General features: G+C 38.7%; 1 protein-coding gene across 1 annotated transcript in view; it reads left to right on the top strand.

Moving 5' to 3' along the window:
• Positions 1-2,519: 2,519 nt before the first annotated feature.
• Positions 2,520-19,296, top strand: part of HMGCR (3-hydroxy-3-methylglutaryl-CoA reductase) — a 27,905-nt gene continuing 11,128 nt past the window's right edge. Inside the window, exons 1-11 of the mRNA XM_008582504.1 lie at positions 2,520-2,644; positions 7,749-7,936; positions 8,407-8,518; positions 8,813-8,900; positions 9,900-9,984; positions 11,762-11,867; positions 14,635-14,741; positions 14,853-14,969; positions 15,638-15,795; positions 15,912-16,159; positions 16,274-16,452. Of these exons, the coding sequence (XP_008580726.1) occupies positions 7,772-7,936; positions 8,407-8,518; positions 8,813-8,900; positions 9,900-9,984; positions 11,762-11,867; positions 14,635-14,741; positions 14,853-14,969; positions 15,638-15,795; positions 15,912-16,159; positions 16,274-16,452 (1,365 nt within the window). The 5' untranslated portion in view covers positions 2,520-2,644; positions 7,749-7,771. The remainder of the gene's footprint in view (positions 2,645-7,748; positions 7,937-8,406; positions 8,519-8,812; positions 8,901-9,899; positions 9,985-11,761; positions 11,868-14,634; positions 14,742-14,852; positions 14,970-15,637; positions 15,796-15,911; positions 16,160-16,273; positions 16,453-19,296) is intronic.

The following is a 19,296-nucleotide window of genomic DNA, read 5'->3' as shown; positions in this document are numbered from 1 at the left end:
AAATTTTATTATTATTGTTATAATTTCCCATCTTTAAGCATGATACATGACAACAAAAAGCAAGAAAAGTGAAGACTGGAGGCCTATCATATTTCCATAAATAAATGTTAAGGGTGATGTGGATTTAAATGGCAATGTGTATCATTCATTATTTTAAAGGCACTCTTGAAATTACACTTTTTTAAGCTCTTTGCTCAGAGCTTGCTCAGAGTCTTTACACAAGAGAAGACACATACATTTCCTTGACCCCATCTCTCCACTCCCCTTCTATGTTGCTTCCATGACAAATTTTATGATTTTTTTTTTTTTAAAGATGACCGGTAAGGGGATCTTAACCCTTGACTTGGTGTTGTCAGCACCACGCTCACCCAGTGAGCAAACCGGCCATCCCTATATGGGATCCGAACCTGTGGCCCTGGTGCTATCAGCACCGCACTCTACCGAGTAAGCCACGGGCCGGCCCCAAATTTTATGATTTATCATTAAGTACAAATTATTAAAGTGCAATAAAGATTCTTTTGAGATACATTTTGGTATTGATATAGAACATAAAACTCAGCAATTAGATTTTCTTTATTGCTTGCTTTTGAACTCAGGTACCCACTGGAGTTCTCAATTAAGCAGAGTTTGGGAATGACAGTTTCCAAATCTTGGTCTAAAGGCTTTTGAGGTAACGGCTTTATAGTCCTTATTTGAATTTATATAAGTAAGCATTTCTACAGTCCATAATTTCTAATTCTGAGATATCTGGCCCTCAGGCTTCTGGGGGCATTAAAAATATGACAGTTTCTATGTACTCTTACTTTCTCTTCTTTTTGACAAGGCTCATAATAGAATATTGCAATCTTTGGCTCGTTCACCTCAGTTTTCTTCACTATGCAAAGTTCATAAAGGCAGATATCATGTCTGTCATGTTTGTCACCATATCTCCCATGCCATCCATGGTGCACTGTACATAATGGGCATTTCAAAAGTATTTGGTAAGAGATATGAATAAAGTCCTATATTGGAGGAGTGGAGTATAGTTGAACTGGTTTCAAATCCCAGTTTTTCTAATCATTATCATGTGATCTACAGCAATTTGCTTAACAAACTTTCATTTTTAATTTTTTAGTAAAATGGGGATAATACCTATTTGATAAGGATTATGAGAATTTAGCAAGGTAACAGTTTATTTTAATTTAATTCTTTTTTGGTTTTGGTGGCTGGTTTGTACAGGGATCCAAATCCTTGACTTTGGTGTTACTGATAACAGTTTGTTAAAACTCCACCTGAGTGTATATTTTCCAGGTATTGCGTTTCAAAATATAGGGCTTTAAAAATTGAGTGAGGTACACTTCTTGTCCTTAAGAAATGTCCACATAAGGTAATAAGACAAGTCACAGAATATTATGGAACTGTTAAGGGTGTTCAAAGTAAGGACATGAGTTTGAGGGAATCAGGAACAGAGGTGGCACATGAAATGGTCCTTGAGGGATAGTTGGGATTTCAATAATTAAAATGGATGGTTATATCCAGGTTAAACAAAGAGAACATAAGCAGGGACGTGAAAAGGTGTGACTGAAGAAGGGCCAGATTCTTCTGGCTGGCTGAAATGTGGAGTTCACACACGGAAATAGTGAGAGAGATGCCAGAAATGTGGGGTGGAGCCATATTGGTGGTGTCAGTTTCTTTAATCCAGTAGGCAACAAGAAACGCCTGATGATTTGGGCCTGTGGCATAATAGGAAGATTACTGTGGCAATAGTGCAGAACGGATTGGAGGGTGGAAGCGCCCAAGAGTGGGAAGACCAGTTAGGAGAGGCTATTGCACTATTTTAAGCAAGAGATAATAAAGGTCTGCACCAGGTGAAGGGCACAGGGAATGCAGAGAAGACTACACAGGAAAGGCACATTTCAGAGAAAATCGACAGCGTGAGATGGGTGCCCCACATAGGAGAGACGCCGCCGGTAACTGGAGCCATTTATACTAATGGGTAAGTCACAGGAAGGTGTCAATTTAGGATTCGGAGATCGGTCAGCTTGAGGTTTGGGTTTGGGTTGCACCTCGCTGCCACCTTCCCTTTTACATCTCCATCTTTTTTCAGGGCCACTCCTAGTTCCCTCAATCTCTTTCCACTAAGTGGCTGAGCTTTCTATCACCAACCTTGACCCTGGGATTATCCTCACGCTCCAATTCTGCTTCCTACCACTGTCTCCCACAGCACTCTCACAATCGGGACAACCGCAGGTCGGGTCCTGGGGCGGCGGGACACTCCACCCGCCAGATCTCCTATAGCTCTCGCCTCGGCAGCTTCCATGCTTGCGCCCCCACGGCTCTTGGGCCAATAGGCAGGTCCTAGTGCTGGGCCTCGACTAGCTATTGGTTGGCCGAGCCATGGTGAGAGATCGTGCGGTGCCAGTTCTCGGCCCTGGTGAGAGCTGTGGGCGGTTGTTAAGGCGACCGTTCGTGACGTAGGCGCCGTCAGGCCGAGCAGCCTTCCGATGATTGGCTAGGCGATCGGACGATCCTCGCTTATTGGTCGTAGGCTCGGTCGGCTCCGGGCGTGCGCAAGGCGAGGGTTCCTTCCGCTTCGCGTCTCCGTTGGCTGGAGACAGGCGGAGTGCCGGCGCCCGGCTTTGGTGGCCTCTAGTGAGATCGGGAGGTGAGGCTGCTGGTGGCCACAAAGGGGGACCGGGGCCGCGGTGGGTGGGAGCGGGATTTGGGCCATGTTGGTGGCGGCTCTCGAGCTTCTCCCGGCCCTGCGAAGTGGCTGTCGACAGGACCTGCGGACCTGGCGGGAGCCGCGGTTGTGCTTTTTGGGTGTGGCGGCCCAGTCCCGCGGGGACTGCGAGACGTCCTTGAGGCCCGGCGAGCCGAGCGGCGGCCGGCACCACTGCTTGGGAGCTGGGGGGCGAGCGGCGGTCCAGCCCATCCGTGACTGCCGTCACCATCGCGCACCCGCGGGGTGTAGCCACGTTCGCTGGCCCTGTCTGAAGTAGGCAGTGCTGGCCGCGTAGTCACGGTCATCGGGGTGGAAAGGGTGCCATGCAGGGTGACCTCGAAGGCCCCTTGATTGGAGGAATGCTGGGGGCCTGGGGGCGGTCGGGCCGACAGCCCGCGGAGGGGACGGGAGAAGCGCCTGCGGGGTCCAGGCGTTCACACCCAGGCGCTGCTGTTCGTCAGCATCTTCCTTGTAAGTGACGGGGGAGATCTCCGTAAATGCTGCTAACTAACTCAGAGCCTTGAAAGAACCGTGGGTCGGTGTAGATGTGTCCGGTTATTTCCGTGAGAACGGGTTGGGAGGATGCGAGCCCAATGTTGGGACTCACCCAAGGACTCAAAAGATCATTCTTTTTCTTTTTTTTCCTAAGGGACCTGGTCTCCTTGATGCTGATGTCATTTAGTCAAAACACTAGGTTTTTTGGAATTATTTTGTTTGGATTAGGAAAACATACCCTGGAGGTTCAAATATAGGAGAGTGAATTTCTGCGGTAGGGAGGAGGTTGATATACTCCATCTTAAATGGTCACTTGAAGTAGTTGAGGATTTGAGGATATGCCTTCTTGGATATCTTGGATCTCCTTACAGATCACAGGAAACATTTGTTTCTGGGCCATACTAAATAATCGTGCATAATTTCAGCATCTCACAAGGTAGAATGTATTTTTTTGGTTGTTGTTTACTTGTGTATTTATTTTTCCCTCCGTGAGATGAAAAGCATTTTATAATTTAGAGATCATCTAACAAAAGAGTGTAATTTGGGGATAGACTGGATTTTGCAGGCTTTCTTTGTTGTAGTGTCTTTTCGTAACTTATGATAAACTTGGCATTAGTGACAAATGGGAATTGATAACATGGAGGTTAAAAAAATTGTGCATAGATTACAGCGTTAGCATGAAAATTGTCGTTTGTGTGGCATGACCATTTGAAGATGAATGTGTGTGTGTGCAAGTGCTCACTCTTTTTATTCTTTTATGGTCTCGTCTCTAGACCATAGATAGATAGCCACCATATGGAATCAATATCTATTGAGGTTGACCCTCTTATAATATTGCCAATATTTGAGATTTGACTATTTTTTACCTACAAATATAGCAGTTCATATGGTTCCACTTAATATTTGTCTTTGTCAGAGAACTTTGGAACTCTAGCTTCCTAAGTGAATGAAGAGAGGAGATGTGACTTACAAACAGATAGCATGCAATAAAATTGGGTATAGAATCTAGGTTTCTGATTTCCAGAGCAGGATTTTTTTTCCACCCTAGATACGAGGTTGAGCAGCAGACTGCTAGATCCTGTTAGGATTAAAAATGACTATAATGGTAAGACATGGTTCTTGCCTTCAAAGAGACAAAATGTACACATTAATTTGAGAGCAGTGTAAAATAGCATATAGTCAAATACTGGAATATGTAACACAGGAGGAGTGCTGAGTGGGAAGAAGTAATCAGGATAGGGTGCCAAAGCATGGGAAGAAATAATCAGGATAGGGTGCCAAAGCATCCTTTTCAGCAGTTGGCCATGGTAGGTGGTTTCTGTTGCAGATTGAATTAGAGTTTAAGGATTCCAGTGATTTTAAGTTATCCGTTCTTTTAAAGAATCTGTGAAAAGTGAAAAGTATACAGCATACTTCAGTCTGGATAAGCAAGGCATACGTTGCCTATTTACCTTGTTTTCTTTAAGTAAAATTTATTTTTATTGCAGCATGGCATAAATACTGTCTATTCAGTTTGCAAGAGCTATCCTGTAGCCTGCCAGTGCCACTTGCAACTGCTGATATAGAAAGAAGATTGGATTCTATGGCATGTAAATGCTTTGCATAATCGCGGGGAAATGGGGAGGGTGCTCATGAGAAATGGGATTGTTTATAATTATGGTTACTTTTGACACACCTTCATATGATTGCTTAGTGTGTATTTCCAAACAGGTGTGGTTTTCTGTTTGGAGGTGGCTCACAGGATCATGTATAATCTTTTCCCTGAATGTTGCAAAGATGACTTTATACCTAAGAAAAAAATGTCACAGAATTGACAATGCCACCTTGAAATTTTGAGGGAAACATAATGTGTTTAATGTATAGTTATGGGTTTGTCATGCTAAACCAATTTGTGATCAGATTGGGGTTCCTTCCTTGTAGCAGCTCAGATTTTAATTCCACTTAAATTTTTAATAGTGATGAATAATATTAATTTGATAGGAATAATCTGAATTGAAGGGTTTTTGTGTGTGTGTGTGTGTGTGGATTGGGGTTAGAAAAAATTTTGACCTAGTTTTGAAACATGTAGTTAATTCACTTTCAGGAACATGTGTGTGTTGGGGTTAGAAAAAATTTTGACCTAGTTTTGAAACATGTAGTTAATTCACTTTCAGGAACATTGATGCTAGTTGATCTTTGAGACCAGTTTGTACAGTTTTGTTTTAAATATAAGAAAGAAGTTATGTGATAGAACACCATCATGAAAATTTAGCCTCTTTATGAGGCTTTTGGTTGTAATTACCTAGAGTTTAAAATAAGATATGATTAAAGCTTTTCAGGACTTTCATTCCAAGTCCCTACTAATTTAATAGAAAGTACATTATTTTGTTTTTGTCCTTTTCCAGGATAATATAAAAAATGAAATCCCCCCCACCATCCCCCATTAATGTGTTCCCTGAATGCTGTGCATTTGGCCTTTAACTGAAGGGGATGGGTTACATCCATATCTAGATGCCTTAAAAAAAAAGTCGTCTTTATGTCTGTTGCAAGATGTGTCAATAAAATGCATGCTACTATAATTTAAGAATTTTTAAAAAATGTAGCAGGTATTTGTTGCGCAGTGCTATATATAAAGTGCCAGGAGCTGGAGGGTAAAATGATAAATAAGACTCAGGATGGAAGTTTGAAAAAGCGTGAGTAAACACAGGCAATTGCGTGCCACATTATATCCCTTAGTGACTGCCAGCCTTTTAAAATTGTAACCTGCAGTAAGAAATACATAACTGTTGGAAGCCAGAACACACTGTCATATATGTATGGTTTCATGAAACATGAAGTTTCAGGAAATAATACCTACCCATACTACATGTCTTACCCAACAGTTATTTTTTATATTATTATTTTCTAGTATATTTTCAAAAGTTTGTTCTTACAAAATTGATTTTATGATCTAATTGATTCAGTGAAGAAAGGTTGTGATGTACAGAAGGAAAACCACTTATCTAGCTGGTGGCTTGGTATGGTTGAAATGTAGAGAATATAGGGTGATGCAGTGTGAGATGACACTTGATAATTGCTTAGGTTCCTAAAAGCTACTCTTTTTTTCCTTTCTCCTAATCCTTAGGTAGATGAATGCTTTCTTTTTTTTTTTTTTTTTTTTTTTTTTTTTTTTTTTGTCTTTTGTCTTTTTTCCTTGTCCGTGTCCGGCAACGGATCACAACCCTCAGTGTTGCCCCCGTACCGGACTGGGGACCGGCAACGGGATCGCAAGCCTCGGTGTTGCTCCCGTGCCTCGCTCAGCCCGTGAGCAGGAGCCGGTCTGTATGTGGGATCCGAACGCTCGGGCGGGAGCGCCGCCGCGCTTCCCAAGCGGCGCACTAGCCAGTGCGCCACCGGGCCGGCCCGATGAATGCTTTCTTTTACTTAATTTGTTGCCTTTTTATTTTCTGTACCCAATAGATGAATCACTTTCTTAGTTATTACTAAATGAGAGATTCGTTTGAATTCTTGATAAATTGGCAATCAGTGGACTTATTATAAATCTTAATTTCAGTTTATTTTTATGGGCAATTATTATGCTTTATCATTGGCACTAATTTTAGTGCAAGAAGTAAGGCTTGCAAGTTCCTTTGTAAAGACCGATGGCTATATAAGATTTTTTTTCAAAATCACAATATCAAAATTATTATTATTATTTAGCCAGCAAACATGAGGATATTTAGTCATGGTAGTCAGATCAAAATCTTCTATCTGTTCTATTGGAAATTTTTTTGAATGCTACAGGCATATACTTCAGCCAGCCATCCTCTTCTACTCCTGTTTGCTTATTAGCTGTGGAAGTTGAGAGCTTTTCACGTCTAATGCTTTTCGATTGGTCTTCTGGCCCTATTACTGATGATTCTAGTAGAAGAAAGCAGCCACCACAGCAAAATTCTTACTCCTTTTTTATTAATGTAGAAACATCTGTCGGAAAAGACTCTTCTGTGGTGATGGCAGAATTAGGAAGGTTTGTTAAATATCATTTTGCTAGTGACATACTGCCGTATGTTTAACAGAGCAAAAAAGTGTAATGGGTCCCTGCCCTTGAGGAGCTTATAAATTAACATGATTTACAGGACACTCAACAAGTAGATTCTTCGTGTCACCAGAATGTGGATGACAAAGAGGGTGCTTTTATGAGTTTTATCTGGGTAATTAGAAAAGGTGAATTGTTTCTCACTTTTGTTTTCTGCTTTATTGCTCTCCTCCTTGGCTCAGATAACAAGGGCTGAGATATTTATTTAGTTTAATTTTAAATGCTTGGATTCATGCAATTGTTAAGAAATGGCTGCTTTTAAGCTGGTTGTCAGTGAATAATAAAGGATTTAAGTGTTTGAGTAAGGAGTAATAACAGAACCCTCTTAATTTAATTTTATAATTATTTTTCAGAATGATAAGGAATACTATTGAATAGTTATATGTACAGGACACTGTGTATACAAAACAGGGTTTACAGCACACTTTTCCTTACAGTCTTCCTAAAAATATAGTGAACCATGTATTAAGTGTTCATGTTTGATATTCCTTCCAGGGTCCAAGGATTCTGTAGCTCCAATGTTGTCAAGACTTTTCCGAATGCATGGCCTCTTTGTGGCCTCCCATCCCTGGGAAGTAATAGTGGGGACAGTGACACTGACCATCTGTATGATGTCCATGAACATGTTTACTGGTAACGATAAGATCTGTGGTTGGAATTATGAGTGTCCAAAGTTTGAAGAGGTTAGTGAAATTAATTTGAAATTGACTAAAGTCAGTTGCATTTTTAATTTCTAAAGAGATCTTATATGGCCCCCAAAAAGTTATGAGTAAAATCTTCATTTTAGTATTCGTGAACTTAAAATTTTTGTTTACTTACGTGGTATGGAAATGTACCAGAAATACTTTTCTTTTGCCTTTTCTACATAAAGGAGTGTAATTGGCTTTATTTGAGAAATATATCTTTTATAAGTAACTAATGGTGAAAAATGCTTGTGATGATATATTGGCTTACCATGGTTGATTGTTTAAAAATTGGATTTAATTTTTGATTTGTATGTTTGATGTTTTTATTGCACTTTTATTGTGCCTACTTTTATATTCTCATGATAATATGTAAATTAATAACACATACAAAATAAAAATTCTTATTTTTCATTGCTTGTTTTAAACGCTAAAGCTATTGGAGTTTTCTTTTCTATCTCTCTCAATAGGATGTTTTGAGCAGTGACATTATAATTCTGACAATAACACGATGCATAGCAATCCTGTATATTTACTTCCAGTTCCAGAATTTACGTCAACTTGGATCAAAATATATTTTGGGTAATACTTTGATATATTTATCTTTTTTGTGTGCAATCAGATTTTTGATTTGCTGTGGAAATAAACTTGTTTGTTGGAATCATGTGTTTGGAAATGTATGTATTGCTGAAAGTGTGCTGCATGCATTTAATAGTTTCCTTTCTAATTGTTGGAAATTAGCCTTTCTGAAATTTGAGACCTTAAATATCTGGAGAAAAATAATGTTGTTTATCTCAGAATATTATATGAGGTTAAAATTATTATTTGTATAATAAAGGGTAAAGTTTTTTTCAGGTTTCAATTTTGTCATTTTAGGTATTGCTGGCCTCTTCACAATTTTCTCAAGTTTTGTCTTCAGTACAGTTGTCATTCACTTCTTAGATAAAGAATTGACAGGTTTGAAGTAAGTATTTAAAGCCTAACTTTACTTTCTTTCAAAATACATTTTTAAGAACTTTTCTTCCCCATGCCATAAAGATAATGTATAGATTTTCAAAAGTGTAAAAAATATAGGGAAATTTTGATGTAATCTTACTATTAGCTGTTTTAATAATTTTTAAATTACTGTTAATTAATAACTTAACATTTTGGTATATATCCTTTCCCACTTTTTTTTATACTTAACGAAAATATCTGAGATTGTACTATATGTACTATTTTATGATTTCTTTATGCTAATAATAGTTTATCAACATCTTTACATGTCCTTACTGTTAAACTAAATTGCTTTTAGTGTCTGTGTAGTATTCTATACAATGGTGTATGAATCCTTTGTGGTTAATTAATCCTCTAATTTTAGATTGTTAGGTTATTTAGTTTTAGATTAGTTATTTACTTTTCTCCACTAAAACAACACTGTGATGAATATCTTCATGGCTAAATTTTTGTTCATATTCATAATCATTTGCTTAGGATACATTTCTAGGAGTGGGACAGGAGCTTTGCTTTTGAGAGCTTTGCTTTCTTTTTTTTTTCTTTTAAGAGCTTTTTAGTGTTAACAGTGCCAATTTGCTCTCCAGGAAGTTTTAGTTTATCCTTCCATAGTAGTGATTAATGAAAAAAATTTTTATATATTCTCCTTTTTCCCCTATGCTAATTCAAGGAGATGTTTTTTTACTAAGGATAATATTTTGCCATAAAATTATCAAAAGGTGTTTCAGTTGTAAATATATTTACATTTTAACAAGAAAAATATTTTTAACAAATATTTTGAGCAACTGTTATGTTTATCTATGAGGATGCCAAAAAAAGTACAGGGTATACCTTTTGGTTCACACAAAGGTAAACATACTAAAGGATCATTCAATGTGTGGCAGAAAAAAGTTTTGTTTTAAAAAGGATTTTTTAAAACTGTATTATTTCTCCTGTTAAATGTGCCTGATTCTCTTGCATTTTTTTCCAGTGAAGCTTTGCCCTTTTTCCTACTTTTGATTGACCTTTCCAGAGCGAGTGCATTAGCAAAGTTTGCCCTCAGTTCCAACTCACAGGTAAGTATTATTAATAAGAAAGGAAAGTAATAGTACTCCTTTTTACATTAATAGCATTCATAGAATCTCTTCATAGCCCAAGGTTCAGGAATTGCCTGATTAAGTTTAATTCTTAAGTCCTAATACTGGTCTTCATAAGGCTCCGAGAACAGTCCCATTTATCTAATGACTCAATTATAATTCTATAGTGTATTAGTCCGTTTCTGTTGCTTATAACAAACTACCTGGAATTGGGTAACTTATAAAGAAAATGAAATTTATTTCTTACATTTTTGGAGGCTAGGAAGTCCAGAGTCCAGGGAACACATTTGGTGATGGTCTTGGTGGTGGTGGTGTTGGTGATGGCAGAGTATCACACTGTGAAAATGGTGGAGCAGAGAGAGAGAAACCTCATTCTTTTTAAAGCCCTCAGAACCATGCACCTGACCATCATTTTTAATCCATTCATTATGGCATGGTCTTGCAATCTAATCACCTCTTCAAGGCCCCACCTTTCAATTACCATAATAGTATTTCCCACCCTCTTAATATTGTCACCGTGGGGGTTAAGTTTGGGGGGGGGCATTCAATCCAAGGCACATGGCTGCTGGAATTTGGAATCTGTGATATTGTCACCTTGGGGGTTAAGTTTGGGGGGGGGCATTCAATCCAAGGCACATGGCTGCTGGAATTTGGAATCTTCTTCCTCATTTTCCTTTGTTTGTTTTTCTTTTTGGCAGCTGGCCAGTAAGAGCACCCAAACTAATTTTTCTTTTTGAAGGTTTTTAGAAACTATGTATGGTAATATGACTTTTATATAAACAAGAGTATCTACCTAGTGAAACATATTAGGGAGCAGGACAGGATCTAATAGAAGAAAGCATCAGGGTAGATTTATTTTTTAACCCCTTGAATTAACACTAGCATTATTTCCCACTTTAAGTTTTATCTTGATACTCATTAGTCACTTTAAAGAACCTAACATTTTTAACAATCTTGCATTAGAGTATTTTGAGTATAAAATTGCACGTAGTTCTGCCCTGATTATGTATTGATGAATGTTTATGATCATTTGAGCATATTGACGAGCAAATGATTTATATTTTATACTAACATGATCTCATAAAAAATTTGCAACTAAGTTTTTCTTTTTTTATTTTTTTTCCTTTTTGTCTTTTTTTGTGACTGGTAACGGGATCGCAACCCTCGGTGTCGTGCCCGCACTGCGCTCAACCAGTGAGTGGACCGGTCTCTATATGGGATCCGAACCCTCGGCGGGAGCGCCGCCACGCTCCCAAGCGCCGCACTCTACCGAGTGCGCCACCGGGCCGGCCCTGCAACTAAGTTTTTCTATCAATGGTGGCCAAAACATAAAATGTTGTAGGATTTCATTATGTGGGATTTAAATGACAGATTTAAAGTACCACCTCAAAGGACTATTCCCAAGAAATGAAATATCTCATTCAGTGGAAAGGGAAGCGGGTCACTGTATTAAAAAAATAAATAAATAAAAAATAAAAAGAATATATATATATATATATATGTATATATATAAAATATGACTTATTTTATAATATATATTTTATTATATAATATATATTTATAATATTAAAAAATATGATTTTTTTAATCCTCTCTGTTATACCACACTTTGTATCTCAAACAACCATTAGTCTTATACTGAATATTTTATTCTTTGAGTAGTAAATTAGATTTAGTATAAGACTTAGGATGCTCTTTAACATTTTTAAAAGTTATTTTGTACCTTGCCCGCATTGCTATGTTTTGTCCGTTTTAGGATGAAGTAAGGGAAAATATTGCTCGTGGAATGGCAATTCTAGGTCCCACGTTCACCCTTGATGCTCTTGTTGAATGTCTTGTGATTGGAGTTGGTACCATGTCAGGTTTGTAAGCAATTTTTCATATATTTTAAAATAAGAATGTCACTAAAGAGAAAAAAGAACATCTTGGATTTACATTGTTTGTTATTAAATTCTGACTTTTAAATTACTCTTAAATTTTTAAAATTGTTTTAGTGTGTGGGTTTATCTGACTTTGTGTCTGTTTGCTATGGTGAAACCTTAATAGCAGGTTACTGATTTATTTTTCACTTTTGCCATCTTCTCTTTTTGTGTTCCACTTTATCTGTTGTGTTTTTGTTGTTTAGCTTTTAACCAAGATTGTATTCCAGAGCTGGTCTGGAAAGTGCCTTTTAGCTCCTAGACTAAGTTAGTGACTTGGTCCCTTGTGTTTTAATTGTCATGTAGTAGACACTCTTGCAATTCCTGGACAGAGCTGAGTTCGATCCACCAAGTAAGGTGGTTGGGAAGATTTAATTATATAGTAAACAGTACATCTTAGCAAGTAACCAACATATTAGCCTCTACACATTATGTTTCCTCATCCTTAATTGGATAGTGAAGAATTAAGATATTAAATATCAAATATAGGACTCCATCATATAGTATAAAAATTATGGCCTGCCATGGAAATTTGCCAGGATGAGTATATCATGCTGTTGTGGAGGTTTCCTAATCATTAGGACTAGATTTTATGGTTTTCTCATGAAGACCATACTTAGTTAACTACAGTTCTAGTGAATTTCCTGGTGCCTTAGAGCCCTCAATAAGGGTCCTCATTTTTTCAGAAGTAAATTATCTGTGAGTTGGTTGTAATTAGTGGAGATCTCTTCACTAGGTAGTGTATTAAATATGTAATATTTTTTCTAACTTTCTGAGGGAAAACTGATTATTTAACAATTTGTTGTCATTCAACAAAAATTTTATGTAGCAAAGAAAATATTTTTTTTCTAAATTATTTACATGCCTTAAAATTCACATTTGAGGGGGTACAATTTTATGAGTTTTGAAAAAGATACAGTCATGTAACCATCACTACATTCAAGAAAAATGTTGATCAGGTGAAAACATATCTTTGTGATTTTATTCAAGCAAAAGAGTATATGCGAAAATGAAGAGGATTAGCCAGGAAGTCGTAATGGGCCATGAAACAAACGATTATTCATTTAAAACTGATGTGGAAAGCAGTAGGGTGATGAGTTTTGTCATGATATGGTCAGAAAAGTGGACAAAGGAAGTGATTAGATTTATAGGTGGAGAAGCCAGTGAGGAGACATTTACAGCTATACAGAAATTGTATGGTTTAGAGTAGAAAGAAAGGATAGATTTAACACATAGTATTAACTAGGAAGTACTCTTTGAAAAAGCCAGTACAGAAAGAAAAAGTCTTAGCTTTTTGGAAGTATATGGATTGGTGCTGTCTCTGTGTAATAACAGAGTGGTATTGAGAGACTTTGGTACAGTCAGGAAGAGTACTGGGAGAACATAGGGCAACAACAGGAGTTACTGCTGTGCAGAGAGAAACAGTAGATAGTCAAGATGTGAAAGCACTGGTCAAGTGTAGTTTCCATGGTCTCGAGTTTGAAAAGATTATATTCAGCTGTTGTTTGAAATGTAGGTTTGTTCATAATGCTTCTATTGTAAATTTTTAGTCTCTTGAAAGTCCACGTTTGAGAGTAATCAATTTTGAATTTTTTTTTGGTCCTTTTTGAGACCGGCTGCACTGCGCTCAGCCAGTGAGCGCTGTGAGCGCACCGGTCATCCCTATATAGGATCCGAACCCGTGGCGGGAGCGCTGCTGCGCTCCCAGCGCTGCACTCTCCCAAGTGCACCACGGGCTCGGCCCCAATTTTGAATTTTTAAAAAATACAGTGTATACTTCTGTTATTCAGTCAGATTCTTAATTTAGAAAATAAAATATAACTGAGTTTTTGGTATTAGTTATTCATGTTAGCAGTTTTTATAGGAAAATGGAATAATTATAATATTTTAAAGCATTTTTATATTTAAGTAACATCAGAAATATGTTTTATATTATACTCAAGTTTATTTGTGAAGTGAAAGAGCAGGATTTGGTAATCTGAGGTCTTTTCCAGCCTCTATAATTCTATTGTCTTTTATTTGAGATTACCAAATGATACCTTAAAAATTTTGTAGTGGAATATTTATTAATTTTTAATCTTGAATCGACATTTTGCATCATACTTTTCAAACAGATCAGTGAAGTAACCAAAATTGTAAGAATTTCATTAGGCACCATAGAGGTTATATTGAAATTAGAATTTAGTGGAACACAAAAAATATTTATTATGACACTGTATCAAAAATGGCATAACTGGCAGTATGTTCTACTTTTATAAAAAGTTCTTTGTTACAGTTGAATTGCTTTTGTGGTAACAAGTGGGATTAGGTCAATAGGATGACTGTGGGTGGTTTTACTCCATTAGAGCAGCCTGTGATCTATACCTTGTCTCCAAACAAGCTACTATTGTTTGATAAAGGCAGATTGGAAATGCATTTGTTTATCAGATATGTATTAAACACTACCACTGTGCCTGTCATTGTGATGTTGGGGACATGGAAGAGGACAAGCTCTATACCCTTGAGAGACTTAGAGTTCCTTAGTTATTCCTGTTTTCTAAGGCTTGGCATCACCTTGGAGTTGCTAGTTCAATTGTCAGTGGATGGAAAAGAGCTTAATGTACTAATATTCTCATGTATTTGTCTACCTGCAGGAAGAGCCCTTGTGATAAATGCAGCATCAAAAATACATATACGTTACTACATATACATTTTATTTTTCTCTAAGCAGGGGTGCGTCAACTTGAAATTATGTGCTGCTTTGGCTGCATGTCAGTTCTTGCCAACTACTTTGTGTTCATGACCTTTTTCCCAGCTTGTGTGTCCTTGGTATTAGAGGTGAGAGCAATTCTTGCTTATGGTATTAGTAGAAGAGTAATATTTCTCATTATTTCAGTTCACCTAAACAGAATCAGTACCTTCTAATATAACAATGACTTACTTTTGTAGCTTTCGCGGGAAAGCCGTGAGGGTCATCCAATTTGGCAGCTCAGCCATTTTGCCCGAGTTTTAGAAGAAGAAGAAAATAAACCAAATCCTGTAACTCAGAGGGTCAAGATGATTATGGTAATGACATAGTTTTATTCTCTCTCAGTATCTTCAGTTTCAATGTTATTCTTTTTTGATTGTTTTTTTTTATTCTCTTCCTGTTTGCTTTCTATAATTTTTGGCTCTTTCAATTATATTTCACCCTCCTTGTTTTTCTTAACTTGTTCTTCATTTCTTTGAGGCTCTTGGTCTTTATTAGTCTTTCTCCTCTAAACAGATTTTTCAAGTTCCTCCACTTTTTTTTTTCCTTTTTATCTTTTTTACTGACCAGTAACGGGATCACAACCCTTGGTGTCGCGCCCGTACCGGGGACCGGCAACGGGATCGCAACCCTCGGTGTTGCGCCCGCACCGCACTCACCCAGTGAGCGGGAACCGGTTTCCACATGGGATCCAAACCCTCGGCAGGAGCGCCGCCGCGCTCCCAAGCGGCGCGCTCTCCAGTGCGCCACCGGGCCGGCCCAAGTTCCTCCACTTTATCTCTCTTTGAAAACGTGTTCTTCGGGATGTTTTCAGTAGTTCAGTGGGGACTTCACTTTAGTTAATCACATACCAAGCTTGAGGACTTTCTTTTCATGGTAAGGGGAGGCCACGGGAATAAGTGTCTGGTTGTCCAGTTGCTAGGGATGAGAAATTTAGGTTCCAATGATTTGAAGAGGATACATAATTTTTAAAATTTTATTTCAGTCTCTAGGCTTGGTTCTTGTTCATGCTCATAGTCGCTGGATAGCTGATCCTTCTCAAAACAGTACAGCAGAAAATTCTAAGGTTTCTTTAGGACTGGATGAAAATGTGTCAAAGAGAATTGAACCAAGTGTTTCCCTCTGGCAGTTTTATCTCTCTAAGTAAGTTAACTGAAATCTACTTTGTTTTGTATTAATCATAGCAGTCTAAGCTATATAGTTTAAGTTGTGCCTTTTATATTTGTAAATAACATTTTAATTTGCTTTCTTTTATTTAGGATGGTCAGCATGGATATTGAACAAGTTATTACCCTAAGTTTAGCTCTCCTTCTGGCTGTCAAGTACATCTTCTTTGAGCAAGCAGAGACAGAATCTACACTCTCATTAAAAAACCCTATCACATCTCCTGTAGTGACACAGAAGAAAGATCCAGACAATTGTTGTAGACGTGAACCTATGCTGGTCAAGAATAACCAGAAATTTCATTCAATAGAGGAAGAGACAGTGATAAACCGAGAAAGAAAAGGTAATTTTTTATTCTCTTCACTTTTAATTCTTCCATTGCCAATTTGTCAAAAAATTGAGTCCATCTTAAAAATTATGTTTAGTGTTGTGAGATTTCTTTTGATCTCTTGAACAGTTGAGGTTATAAAACCCTTAGTGGCTGAAAGTGACACCTCAAACAGAGCAACATTTGTGGTTGGTAACTCCTCCTTCCTTGATACTCCATTGGTGCTACTAACACAGGATCCTGAAGTTGAACTTCCCAGGGAGCCTCGGCCTAATGAAGAATGTCTGCAGATACTTGGGAATGCAGAGGTGAGGACAATAACAAAAAGTCAAATTTGGAGTTTTTCTTTAAAAAGGAGCTTTTTTATTAAAGGAAGGGAAAATTAATACTTGCTGAGTACTGCTAAGTTCTAGGTATCATGTTACATGGTTTACAGATACTGTTGCCTTTATTTATTCCTCACAACCTTGACAGGTTGGTGGAATTATCTCAGTTTTTCAGATGAGAAAGTTGAGGCTCAAAGAGTAATTTCCCAAAGTAATATATCTAGGAAATGGTAAAGCTGGGGGCAGGGTCCAAGATTTTCTGACTGCAGAGTCAAGACTTTCTAGTTTACTACTGCTTATCATAGAGGTGAGCAACTGCTGTATTCTTCTCATATGTGTGTTGAGGCTTAGAAAGGGTTTAACACAGAGATGAGTTTCAAAAATAAAAGAATGCTTGTTTTTGTTTTGTTTTGTAAGCTTGATGTTCATGAGGAAGCTTACTTTCCTTCCTGAGATTTGAACAGGTGTACTGCCTATGTGACCATATGAATCCACCTATGCTTTAGCATAGATAATTGTTCTCCATTCATATCTGCTTAATCTGGTTAATCCTTTTTTAAAAAATATTTTTTCAGGGCCGGCCCAGTGGCGCATTGCTACAGTGCGCCGCTTGGGAGTGCAGCAGCGCTCCCGCCGAGGGTTCGTATCCCACATACAGACCGGCCGCTCACTGGCTGAGCGACGTGCGGGCGCAACACCGAGGGTTGCGATCCCGTTGCCGGTCCCGGTCCGGTACGGGTGCGACACTGAGGGTTGTGATCCGTTGCCGGTCACGAAAAAAGACAAAAAAAGGAAAAAAAAAAAAATTGTTTTTTCATACCTTTATTGGTAAAATGCACTTTTTCCCTGGCTTTATTGAGGTTTAATTGACAAAACTGTATATTTAAGGTATACAGCTTGACGTTTTGAATATATATACATTGTGAATTAATCACCACAGTCAAGCTAATTAACATATTCATCACCTCATAGTTACTTTTTTCTTTCTGTCTTTAGTAAGAACACTTAAAAGATCTACTTTCATAGCAAATTTCAAGTATACATTACAGTATTGTTAACTATAGTTAACATTGCTGTACATTAGATCTCCAGAGCTTCTTCATCTTGCATAACTGAAATTTTGTACCAACATCTTGACCATTTCTCCTTTTCCCCAGTCCCTGGCAACCACCATTCTACTCTCTGCTTTTATGAGTTTGACTATTTTAGATTCCACATATAAGGGAGATCATGTGGTATTTGTCCGAGGTTAAGTCTTAATTTATATGAGTAAGACTGGAGGTGTGTTTGTTTTTCCTTATCACTTTCCTTTCCCTCATTCCTGTTAACATGTGTACCAGTACCTCACTGTTTGTTGTATGCAGGGTTAGCAAAACATAGGGTAGGCATTAGAATCTTAATTACAGATTTTTTCCCTATGAACCTCACTTGGAAATTTTAATGTTTTGGTCTTACATTTGTTTAATTTTTACATTTTTATAAAGAATTTGCTTTGATTTTGATATTTTTATTTCTATTCAAATCATCTCTTTCTTTAGAACCCAAAGCCCTTTTTTTTTTGTTGTTGTTGTTGTTGTTTTAATTTATTTATTGAATCAAAAGCAATTATACATATTTTGGGGGTTGAACATTGAGATATGTTGATCAAATCAATATTACTAGCATATGTATATTGTTACAAATCATAATTATTCTTTATGCCCCTTGTCTGATCTCTCCCCTTCCCCTATTCCCTCCTCCTCCCCCCTCTCATTACCATAGATTTCTTCTCTACTTCTGAAAGAATCATGGTTACTCTGTTAATTTGTTGCCTAGATGATCTGTCCAATGCTGAGAGATGTGATCGGGTCCCCCAATATTATCATAGAGCAGATGCTGCTTCTGTCACTCTGAAATGGGCTTTGTGGAAAGAGACATCCTCTTCTTTTCTTTGATTCTGCTGGTGACTCTCTTTGTGTGAATGCACTCCAGTAGTTGGTGGACCATTTGTGTGGTACTTGTGTCTAATTGCTTTCGCAGCAGCCATGGTTATTTTGGAGGCTGCAGTGGGCCACCTACATGGAGGTGCTGTTTCTGGTATGCTCCTTGGCACTGGCAGTATGCCTGGTTGTGGGGTGTGTCTGTTCCCCTTCTCCATGTCTCTGGTTCTTAGGCAGGCCCCAAGTCGCTGGTGCCATGTGCCAGGTTGTGGGAGGTGTGTTCAGTCCCCTTCTCCATGCCTCGGGTCACCAGGTGGGACCCAAGGAGCTGGCTTGGTGTGCCTGGTTGGGGGAGGGGGGTCTCGTCCCCAGCTCCGTACCTCGGGTCACTGGGCAGGACCCAAGGTGCTGGCTAGGTGTGCCTGATCATGGGAGAGAGGTCCGGTCCCCTTCTCCATACCTCGGGTCCCCAGGTGAGCTCCAAGGTGCTGGCATGGTGTGCCTGGTTGTGGGAGAGAAGTCTGGTCCCCCTTCTTGCCTCAGGTCACTGGGCGGGCCCCGAGGTGCTGGCACGGTGTGCCTGGTTGTGGGAGAGAGGTCCAGTCCCCTTCTCCATGCTTTGGGACCCTGGGCAGGCAGGCGGGCCCGAGGTGCTGGCACAGTTTGCCTGGAAGTGAGAGTGGGGTCTGGTCCCCGGATCCAAGCCTTTGGTTCCCAGGAAGGCCCCAAGGTGCTGGTGGTGTGCCTGGGCCGGAACTAATTTTTTGTCCTTTGCTTCTAACGGGGAACTTCCTGTGGGAACCAGTACTTGAGTGTGTGGTTGTTTAAATTGCTGCTTTGGTGCTGTTTCCCTAGGGAAGGCTTTTTGTGTAGCTCAGAGTTTAATGGTTGATCTTATAGGTACTTC

Source organism: Galeopterus variegatus, unplaced genomic scaffold (genome assembly GCF_000696425.1).
Source record: "Galeopterus variegatus unplaced genomic scaffold, G_variegatus-3.0.2 Scaffold2649, whole genome shotgun sequence".
NCBI classification, from domain to species: Eukaryota; Metazoa; Chordata; class Mammalia; order Dermoptera; family Cynocephalidae; genus Galeopterus; species Galeopterus variegatus.
Note: the sequence above shows the minus strand (reverse complement) of the source record. Positions and strands in the feature narration are given on the sequence as shown.